The 11,436-nt window shown below is 40.7% G+C and overlaps 1 protein-coding gene across 1 annotated transcript in view; it reads right to left on the bottom strand.

The window, feature by feature from the left end:
* Positions 1-773: 773 nt before the first annotated feature.
* CAPRIN1 (cell cycle associated protein 1) overlaps positions 774-11,436 on the bottom strand; it is a gene marked incomplete at both ends in the record, with an annotated part of 13,963 nt that continues 3,300 nt past the window's right edge. Inside the window, 9 exons of the mRNA XM_010138448.1 lie at positions 774-924; positions 1,106-1,255; positions 1,805-1,915; positions 3,789-3,850; positions 4,283-4,391; positions 5,200-5,355; positions 8,993-9,079; positions 9,166-9,218; positions 9,795-9,932. Coding sequence (XP_010136750.1) covers positions 774-924; positions 1,106-1,255; positions 1,805-1,915; positions 3,789-3,850; positions 4,283-4,391; positions 5,200-5,355; positions 8,993-9,079; positions 9,166-9,218; positions 9,795-9,932 — 1,017 coding nt within the window. The remainder of the gene's footprint in view (positions 925-1,105; positions 1,256-1,804; positions 1,916-3,788; positions 3,851-4,282; positions 4,392-5,199; positions 5,356-8,992; positions 9,080-9,165; positions 9,219-9,794; positions 9,933-11,436) is intronic.

Genomic DNA, 11,436 nt, shown 5'->3' with positions numbered 1-11,436 from the left:
AATAAATAATAATAAAAAAAAAAATCGGTGTTTCTTTACTTGTGTTCCTGCATACACTCCCTTCAGACTCAACACTCAAAAGCTCTGAAATGCCATCTCCAATAGCTGTTAGTGCTTCACACCCTTGTCATCTCTGTCCTGTGTCCTTCACCCACAGCCCCTCTCTGCACCAGCACATTTTATCTCAGTGGAAAGTGAGAAGAGTGCTGGGAGAATAGCAGCTTTGTACATGGACTGACTGTTCGTTTGATTTTTTTTGGAGTTGCTAACTTGAAAAGCATCTCGCCTGCTGTATTCATAGCACATCTAACTGATTTTAGCAAAAGGTTCTGAATCTTTGTGACTCTCATATTGTCCAGGAGCAGCAGTCTATATTTGCTCTCAATTCTTACCATTTCTATTTTAAAATGTCATCTCACATAGAACAACCTTTTTTAAGCAAATTTAAGGATCATCCAACCTCAAAATCAGCAAAGCAAGTACTCCACTCTACTGCTTTCATCTTTAGAATAATCCTGAATCCTCTTCATGTTTTTTTAAACCCACATAAAACTGAATCAAGTGGCAAAACTGATTGTGAAGATACACATACTGCATTTCACCTTGCACTGGACATTCAAACTAAGACAGAATAACAAAACCTGACATTGTTCAGGGGAAAACTTCACACCACCAGGAACATTTCAGGATGTGTGGCATGCTTTGACATCAGAACCTGATCATCTGCTCTACTGAGGCTATCATCAGTTTAGGTTTTGCTCAAATAATTTTACCTGTCTGGAGTTGTTCTTGCTGAAGATCTGATTGTTCTACTTGGTGAGGCTGATTGGAGAAACTCTGGTTGTAACTGGCCTGGTACTGGTTTTGCTGCTTAAGGGTTTCTGGCTCATTAACGGGAGGAACGGGTGCATTCATGTTGAATACCTACAATGTTATAAAAACAGCTCTCTGGTCCAACTCATTTTTTTTTTTTACAGTTCATCACATCGTGTAAAGAAGGACACAAGTCTGAGAAATGCAAATAACCACAAACTAGTTCATGCATCTGCAGAACAAAAGGAATGACTACCAAAATAAAGGGATTCGTTACTCATTTCCTACTTACTGTCTGCATGGATTGGAATGGAGCTGCATTAACATTGATTCCGCTGCTATGCAAAGGCTTGCTAGACCCAGCCTGGAACACCTGCGGCTGGGATGCAGTGGGAAGTGACGATGATGATGGGGTCTGGTCTGCATTCAGTGACATTGAAGCCTAATAATGAAAACAATAACAAAAACATTTTAGCAGCTTTGGAATAATACCACAAATTTAACTTAAAAACTTCACTTTAGAAAGAAGTGACAACGTTTCAGTTTCACCTCAACAAATGAGTATTTTCTGCTTCAGCTGAACAGCCTCATTCACAACAGCATAATGGGAGACGAAAAACCCAGCAGCCTTTCCCCTCAGTAACTTGAAACACAACCAGAAAAAAAATCTAGAGGGGGAGATGAACAAGTTTCTGGGCTGACTGCCAGCAAATGTAAAAATATAAATCACATTTCCTGAGTCAACAACACTGATGCTTATAGGCTGGTGTTAGCAGGTTACTTCTAACTACACAGACAATCCTGTAAATTAAGTGTTACTGTGAAGGACTGACTGGTCACAGACAGGCTCCAAATTCTGGAATTAAATGGAACTGGAGCCGCCCTATCAATAAGTAACTAAAAATACAAAATTTATTTACAAACAAACAGGGACTAACATTCGATCACATATGCAGGCAGAGTCCTCCCACCCCTGTGAAATCTGACTTGCCTGAATCTGGTCAATTGATTCTTTCTGTGGCCGTTGCTCTGTTGTGTGAGAAGGCTGATACATGGGCTGGGAGGCTGTATACCCCTCACTGGTAGAAGAAACCAAGGGAACCTGACAGAACAAACCCCAAAGCCCAAAAGTCAGCTAATGCTCACACACAGTTTTATAAAAAGTTATCAGAGAACCACCTCATCTTGACATACACTCCAATATGCCACACCACCCACCCCCTGCCAGATTACGTTCTGTGGGTATTTCGGAATCAGGGGAACATGTATTTGCTTTTGCTGAACATCCCTCTCATTTCCTTACGCAACCCCAACTACCGTAACAATAAAGCTCGGGAAAGACAGACTGAGAGAAAAGAATATAAGGAGGTTTAAATGAGAGAGCTCCAAGCTCATACAGAAATAGATGAGAGTGAGTTTGCTCATTTTACAGCCTCTGCTCCCTTACACAAAGTCCAGTGAAAACTCGAGCCAAGCGAAGCAGAGGACTTTGCATTGAAGGTTACTGGGGACTTTAAGAGGCAGCTGATAACGACTGATGGGAAAAAATCCACTGGAGTAAGTCACAGACATCATTTACATCAGTAAAATAAGAGCCTGTACACAGAGAACCCTCTGCCAAAAACATCCTACACCTACAAAACAACAAAACTGCTGAGAGAACCAGCACTTCCGCAGGTACACAGAGAGGAAACTCAAGGAAAATTCACATTCCTGTTTCTACACAAACAAGTGTCTTAAAACTTGCAGAGCTGATCTGGAGAAGATAAAGCAAGCCTTTCATACTACCACTCCTCTAAGATGCACAATCTACCCAGATTCCTCTTGTGGTTTTCAAATACCTGCAGGGATCAGATTCACTACTTGTGACCAGAAGAGTCCTTCAGCGACACCACCAATGCTTAATACAAAATTAGGACGTTCTTTATTCACTAGACCATTAAGTAAGGAACTGACACATCGTAATGAAAAATACACCACTTATACACTGCAGAAGCAAGTTTAAGAGATGCTACTTCAACAGGAATTTTGGGAAAGCTCATCTGAAAGCTGCATCCAAACTGACTGCTCTACAACTCCAGTATTCAAACACTATCCAAGCGAGGGACTGGGACTGATCCTTAACAAAACAACAAGTGAAAGAACACAAACTATACAGTTGATCCATTAAATCTGCCTATGGTTGACACCCACTTGAACAGGCACAGACTGCCTTTAGCCAAGTCAGTTTGGTTTTGACATTTCTGTTGCGAATAAGCAAATAAAGGACAACTTGCTTCTATCTAAATTAAAAGCATCACTACACATGGCTTAACGTGAAAGAGAACAGTGCCAGGCAAAGACTGGCATGTCAGTATACCAGCTCATCTTGAACAGAATGCAAGTTAAACTGCTGTATTGGAGCAGGACTCCTAACGAGGTCCTTCCTGAAAAACATCACTTAAAAATCACCCCTTTCACAGAGAACACAGATTTTAAGTGATGGCAGCCCAAGAAACAGGCACATTGGAAGTCAGTTTGTGAAATGAAAACCACATACATATCCCGCACGTGGAGACTGAGGTGAGCTGCACAGACTGCAAGAACTGGGAACTGCCCAAAAGTCCACACTGGGCCATGAGAACGAGCAGTGCAAACCGTGACTGCTCCTATGCCTGCACTCTTCAGTTGTCAGGGCCTCTAATGAGAAATGCAATTTCCTCAATCAACTCGAACTTCGACCTTGAATCCAACAGTTCTCCAGGGAGGGTAATGCCTGATAAAACTCCACTATGGAAAAGGTCTGCACAGCATAACAGCTGCGTGTAGGAACATGTGTAAGTGACAATGCTGAAGAGATAATGGAGATAACCAATTTCCCCAAATCCAGCTTTCTCTTTGAGTTTCTCATATAGTTAGGAACTAAATCCCATTATAGCATCAATCAAGGCTAAAATCAATTTAAAATACAAAATACAATTTACTGAAGATTTTACCTGTGTAGCTTCTGGTTGCACAGGAACTTGATTAGGCTGGGCAAGTCTTGACTCAGCATGAACTAAAGTAAAATAATTTCACTTATTACACAGTACAACCAAACCTTTCATAGAATAGCATCTGGTCTAATTTAGTTATTTGAGAGTAATCATCATAAACATTACTATCCCTTTAGCAGGGCAAACTATCCTCAAAATTGTTTCCATGCAAAGCACATTTTTTCTAGTTGTCCAAAATAATCCAGCAATTTCTGAAAGACTGAGCAAAACTGTATTCTGCCCATTTACAAAAAAGTTTAAGCAGTAAGGAGAACTGGAAGTCTACAAATAGTGTGCTTCCAAAGTACAATCACACTTCTGAGGAAAACACACTTGTAACAGTTCTGGGTATTACTTGTGATGACCCTTCTCCTACACAGCAGTAACTGAAGCATTTCTAACAGGTGATTTGCAGGCTTCCCCAATATTTATGTTTAGGATTTACCATTACAAACCTGGAGGGCAAACCATTTGTGGCATGTCCAAATTCTGTGCTGGATTCATGGGCTGTGCAGATACAATGGCAGGGTCAAGTGTTTGGTTCTCAAACTCCAGCATAGAGTCCTGGGAAAAAGAAATAAATAAAATGAAATGCAATTTCCTGTAGTTTAAAAATATTAGCCTTTAGAATATGGAGTTGACCAGGTCACAATAATGGTAGTTTATTCCACAGTTACACAATTGCTGGTTTTACCATACATTTAGATCAAAAAGCTATTAAAAATGCCAAAACTGTATTATCACAACAAAAATTTCAGTCCATGTATACAAATTGGAGCTTATCTGACAAAGATTACTAGAGGGAGATTTTAATAGCAAGACAGGACAGGCAGCAGGCTCTTCCTTGCCCTAAATTAGCACTTTGTAGGAAGAAACAAAAAAAGGAACAGAAGCAGCGTTTGCCTCATTTGTTACCAAGGGGTGTATTCCTTCCATGTGGAAGAGGAGGAGCAGCTTTTTCTAATGTATTCAGTTATCTCCCAATGCTTTCCTAGGTGTTCTAACTTCAGAGGATGAAAGGAGGCTTCAAGAAGCAACCCAAAAAGTAATCTCTTCCCGTGTTACAGGTTTCCATAACACAGTACTAAGAAGTAGCTTACAGAAGGGCTATTTTACAGCTGCTCTCACTTCAGCAGAACACAATGTGGCACCCAGTGATGCATAACTTCCTGCCTTCTCTACAGATGTCACACAGCCAGGGACTGAAGAGCTAAATAATGATCTAATTAGACTTGGGCAGCACGGTGTGGCTTGCAAGAGCCTTCTGGCTTTGACATGAACTACAGAAGACTCTTTAAATCATGCCTAACAGCCAGGAAGTGCTATTTTGGATCTTTGGTTCTAGCTGCACAGTAGGGTGGGTTCACCATACCTGCATGAAGTTATACGGGCCCTGCATCTGTGCCATAAGGTCCTGTACTCGCTGTCTTCTGACCAGAGGATCTGCTTGAGCCACAGTAGTGAGCGTGTGAGGTTCAGGAACGGGAGGAGATGTAGCTTGTGTCTGTTGCTGCAGCGAATTTACAACCTAACGAGAAACAACCAACCAACTGAAATTTCAGCTTAAAGTAACACTGCACAGAAGCAACTGAGTAGTTCTTGAAGTTTATGGCCATTGCCTAATTCATTACGGATGTAATCAGTGTTCTTGAAGAAAAAATACTACTTTCTCCTACAGTCATGCCAATACTGGTGGCCAGCTACTGGTTCGAGCACCTCAAGGACTGAAGCGTGCAGTCTGTGCTCTATTTTCTGTCTACTCTACTCCCCATGAAGAACAGCACTAACAAAAATATTTGTTAGAGCAGGATTTGGAGACAGCAATTTACAAACATTTGGAAGTTTAAAGGAAGTCAGGGAAGTTTCACAAATATGCACAGATGGAGAACAATTATTTTCTCACACATTTTTGGTAAATGTAGGTAGAGTGAAAATTTTGGGGTCTTAAGACTTTAAAATGCTAAATTTTCACAGCCATGCCTGGACCCAAATTCTCAAGCATCACCCTAGCCAGCTGCTCTATGGTCTTGGAGAGCTGCTGGCAGCATTGCGTGACTGCAAGACAGCACCGGGGGGGCGGGCACCAGAAGCCCAGAAGCAGAAGCACAACTCACAGTGAGCCAGAAAGCTCAGATTTACCAGACATAATCCAATGCAGCACAGATAAACAAGGGGAAGACAAAGAGCAACATGCTTTCAGATACCACCTTATCAGAGATGGCAGAGCAACCAGGAAAGCTGAACATAAGCATCTCAGAACACCCATCACTGAATAGCTTGATAACAGTTAGTTGGAAGACAGTCAAGCTGCCCAGACTAGTCCCTTGATGTTCCTAACCAGCTTTGCTCTTTAGCGACTCCCATAATACTGAAATGCCATTTTCAATTTGCATTCACATCAACAACTGGCCACTAAAAAGAGGATCATTGTCAGTAGCTTGTCTATCGCGTCTCTATTTCCATGAGCTTTTATTCATTAATAACCTTCCAGACAAGCAGGTAAGTCTTATACTTACAGGAGCCCAGGGTGTGAGTTAGCACACACGCACCCAGAAGGTCAGTATTTATGCAAAATGTTTCTTATTTTAGAACTGCAGAAGACAGATGTTTGTACAGCAGTCGTGACAAGCGACAAAACAGTCCTATTTTAGACCACTTCTATAATCACAGGTCTGAACTTTGAACTCAACTCCCACTATTTACCCTCAAAGTCTGTAAATTTTAAAAAAAGTTTCTCAAGGAAACCTACAACATCTTCCACTACTCCAACACCATGCTCACATTGACAAACCTCTATGTGACATTCTGCACATGTGACTGGCTCACAAACTCCAACAGCACTACCAGACAGGTTAGGGAGTCCAAGTCATTCATAACAAAACAAGTTGATGGAATCATCAAGAACACAAAACATGGACATGTTATCAGATGTTTTCCTTTCCCACAACCAGGACAGTGCTAACTGCAGATAGTGCTTAATATCTTACATTGCCTTTTCCAACCTTTTTTTTCACATCAAAAGGAACTGTTGAGGGCCTTTTCCTTTGGTTCTGTTATCACTACCAGGTACTTAGACTTGTTATAATCATGGCAGGATGAACTACTAAGAAAATGTCGAGTTTTCCACAAAGTTGCCAGTGGACTGGATGTAGTTCTGAAGTTAACAGCTTTCTAACAGTCTGCTGCACAACAGAGGTACAGAGGCTACTCCAAACAAAGGATCATTAGTCAAAAAGCAAATTATAACCCAACTACACATCTCCTGTGCTGGGGGCACAGCAGCAAGGTGAAACTTTTCCTTGAGGAGAGCTGAACCTCTGCAGAATAGCATTTGACTCAAACTGCATGCTCACCTTCTGCCACCCTGCTGCTCAACCTTCTCAGCAGGCAGAGCTGCCCAGAGACGACCAGGCCCAGACAGGTGTATTAAATATCTACATACATACATACACACTTTACACACACCCAGATGGGGTATAGAATGCCAGGGGGCAAAGGAGGAAAGAAGGAGAGGTAAAGCCAGAAGTTTAATGAGACCACAAACCAACCCAAGTGAACTTGTACTCTGGCAGCCACAGAAGAGTTTGCGATTCTACACAAAACACACACACATCCAGCCAGCCAAAGTTCCATAATCTAAGACACAGAGAACTCTGTATACATGTAGATTCAGATGCTTATTATAAAGGAAGCAGTTAAAAAAGTCAACAACAAAAGAAAAAAAATATAAAAAACCAACCAAAATGTCTACCACCAAAAACGCCCCCACAAACAAAACCTTCACTATTACCAATAAAGGACATCACCAAATCTATAAATATTAGGTAATCCACATCAAATACACTTTGAAAAATCACGAGCATATTCTTTAGTCTGAAACTTATGGAAAGCCCATACAGAAATGTCACCATGAGACACCGTCACTTCTCAAACTACAAACATACCACAGAAATCCTGAACGTATCACATCTACTGGAGGGTTACTGAGAGAGGAGAGGGGTTTTTGACAGCCTGCCTCCTCACGAACAGTTAGGGAAAACTGCAGAAATGTTCTCTTTCAGAACACAATCAGCTGCCAGACCTCACAGCGATCACACCACTGATGCCACAACTACCTTGAGCTGAAGAGCACAAGGGCTCTAGACGATGTGTATCACCTTCCCTACAGTCACTTCAGTCGCGTACCCCTGAGAAATGGGACTCTGGCACCAGGAAGAACAGCAAGAGTCATTTCAACACAGTTATTGTCTATTTTCCCTTTTTGTGATCTGACAAAATAACGTTCTTAATTATGCAGAAGCACTCTGCAACTCTACATTTTTCTGAACTGCTCAGTTGTACATAGTCCAAGAAATTGGGACCTGAAGGCCAACTGACAGATGTGTTGTTTGCATCACACTGTCCTTTGAAAACAAAGCTGGTATCCAGATTTAGCTGACCTTTAGTAAAGATGTGGAAAATGAGGAGTTTCTGCAATTGGTCTGACACAAAAATACAACCTGAATTATTTTACCATACTAATACCGTTACTGCTTATTATTCCCATGCGGAAGTGTCTGAGTTTTCAACTGCGCCACACACAGCTAAGAGCAGAGGGGAGCACGACAGGCTTCAATCCTGAGGACATTCCCTATGCTCTCATGTCTTCATCCATAGCACATACAAGCGTTAACATCCAATTCTGCACATTCGCAATCTGGAGTAGGTATTAGTTGAGATACTAATCTTCAGCTCCCTCTCCATGGAACTGCTCAACACAACGCTGAACTACGCCATGCTGTCAGCAACTGTGTAGATAAACTGAAGTTCTACATTTGCAGCAAAGTTCTCTTTAAAAAAACTAAAAAAAAAAGCAGCCTTAGAAAAAAAAAAAATAATCTTTAAAGTCTTTTTAAGCCTAAGACTTTTAAGTCCTGTTTTCCCAAGCAAGCCACTACTGAACAAAAGCAAGCTCTCCACAAACTTAGCCAGACTGCATAGCTTTTGGTTTAGGTACTCCTGAGCTAAACACATAACTGAAGAATAAGTAGTGAGTCCAAGCCTACTGAAATACATGTATTTTTGTATATACTGGGGGAGAAGGGGTGGAATACTAAAACCTATCAAGAATTGCGAGCCAGCAGAAACAGGGATTGCAATTTTACCTGCAGTACACAAGATCTTACCTCAACCGTTTCAACTGTCCACTCATCTACCTGTTCCTTCTCACTACTGCTGAACTGAGTCTCTGCCATGAATTGTCTGTTTACATACTAAAATAAAAATAAGAAAGGGTATGAAAGTAAAAGTAAGTGGCATTAAAGCTATACAAAACGACAATCTTTCCAGTGAAAAATACCTCAGTTGATTCAACTTCAGTTGGTTCAGTAAATTCTTCCACTGGATCAGGTTCTGTAAGAAAAATATACAACTTTTGTGGGGAAAAAAAAACCCCTCCATATTACAGACCTAGAGATACAAAGTTAGATGAAAAATACACCCCGCAATAAAACTGGAGTTTTGAAGACATTTCATCATTTTTGCAGTAATCATTTATCAAAAACATCTGCTTTCAGAAGTGTTCTGGACTGTTAGGAAGTATGGCAGGGTGTAAGAATGAACAGGGATATATTTACTCCCGAGTGACATTAATACCTAACATTAGAAGCTTGCTAAACATTAAGGAAGGAGTTGCCTTGTCATACATCTTCAAGGGGATGGGATTTTGGTCACGTGTGAAATTAGATCCTCAGTATTGCTGACTTGTATGGTGCTAAGGGTCTACTGGGTTCAGAAACAAACCTAATGTGACAAGGTAGAAACAGAAGAATCTTGTTTCCCACAATGAAGAAAATAAAAACGTCACGACATTAATAGAGAATTTGCAATAATGAAACTGCATTTGCACTGTAACCATTCTGATGAATCCAAAGGGAAAGGACAGTGCAATACAAATATGCCCGTCACAAGGCACCTTCATATTCTTACCAGCTTCTGCTACAGTGTCTTCTACTGCCGGTGCAGGTGCTGCCTCTTCTTCCTCACATAATCCATTCTGATGGTTATGGGTGCTGTCAAAGTAACTAGTTTGAAGAATACGTTCAACAATCTCCTTCAGCGCTTTATCTACAAAAATAGAGGAAGTTAAAGATTAACGGTAACTCAATCCTAATCATCTTTCACCTCCTTCCAAAAGATCCCACATAAATTTTATTATCCTTTTTCTGGGAAGATGTTGCTCTCCCAAGTTAGTCCATGGACACCACTGTTCCAGAATTTCTTGTGTCTTACTAGGTCATATTAAGTAAATCAATAAACAAACCACTTCCATTTAGAAAAATCTGAAGGGCAAGGAGAATCTTAAGAGTATATAGTACTCTTCAAAAGATTCATTGAAACACTTCAAAGCAAGGTAAAGTTGATGGATTTATTTGCCATATTTTTAATCCTGCCATTTCAAAACTCTCTGCTTTGTCTTCAGTTCACAAAGTTTTAGAAACTTCAGTGAGTTTCTATTGCAACTGATTTATTTGTAATTTCCTAATTAAAAAACAATACTGTAAGTTATTTTCTTGCAAAACATCTGTCAGTACAAACAAATTTACAAAGGTACCGCCTCCAGGAAGGTTCCTCCCCTGAGGTGAAGTGGCTCAGAACAGCCTTTGCTTAGCGAAACAAGCACAAGCTTGCACTGGGTGCCTCAGATGAATGCCATGGTGTCTGAACCTAAAACACACCAGCCACCTTGGCAAGGCAGCGTTACTGCCTGTCTGCGCCAACAAAAACCAAAACAGACTTGAAATGGGTGATTCACAAGGCACGTCTGGCAAGTGATCATCACAGTACAAATCGATACACACAGAGAAAACTATCCCCACACCTTCTCCTTCCTTCACTTCTTCAGAACACCATGTGGTATATACACCTGTGGGCTCTCGAAGATCTAAGTGCAACCATTTCAGACTGGAGTTCTTGCAGAACAAACATTAATTAAAAAAATACTAACCCAGTACCTTCTCACAAAATTTCATTTCAACAAAATAAACAATCTGAAGTTCTGCCACAAACAAGGAAAATCTCATTACTATTAAGGCCGCAGTTATCTCACAATCTTCTGCGTATCGTTCCGCAATCACGCGGGTTAGGTAACAATTGCAATGCTATCATTGCACATTCTATGAATAGAACACAAAAAACTCTCTTTCAACAGCTCAACCTTACTCTCACGTAATAAGGGTGGGTTTTTTTTAAAGGGGGAGGGTTTTAGACATTTTACCTACAAAAAAGGATTACCTTCCCATTGACTTTCAATTAAGAGTTCAAAAATTTCCCATGATTCAAGAAACAGGTAACTCCTGAGCAGAGCCATTTTCTCAAGGCCTAATATTAGAAGCTCTGTATTTGTGAAAATTTACGTATCTGGAAGAAAGCAGTTCATCTGCACTAGCAATCAGAATAGGGCAAAGCCTGAATGCTTTTGCAGGAGACAAGGGAGAGCAGAAGATCACACTGAGTAAGGCCATGCCAGTTTATATATTGGGTCATATTATTGACAAAGCTCCTTGCTCACACACATTTCCAGAAAACAAAGAATTGCTACTAAGCAGCAAGAGCAGCAGAATCCTGCTGA

The sequence above is a fragment of the Buceros rhinoceros genome, unplaced genomic scaffold (assembly GCF_000710305.1).
Source record: "Buceros rhinoceros silvestris isolate BGI_N320 unplaced genomic scaffold, ASM71030v1 scaffold14956, whole genome shotgun sequence".
NCBI classification, from domain to species: domain Eukaryota; kingdom Metazoa; phylum Chordata; class Aves; order Bucerotiformes; family Bucerotidae; genus Buceros; species Buceros rhinoceros.
Note: the sequence above shows the minus strand (reverse complement) of the source record. Positions and strands in the feature narration are given on the sequence as shown.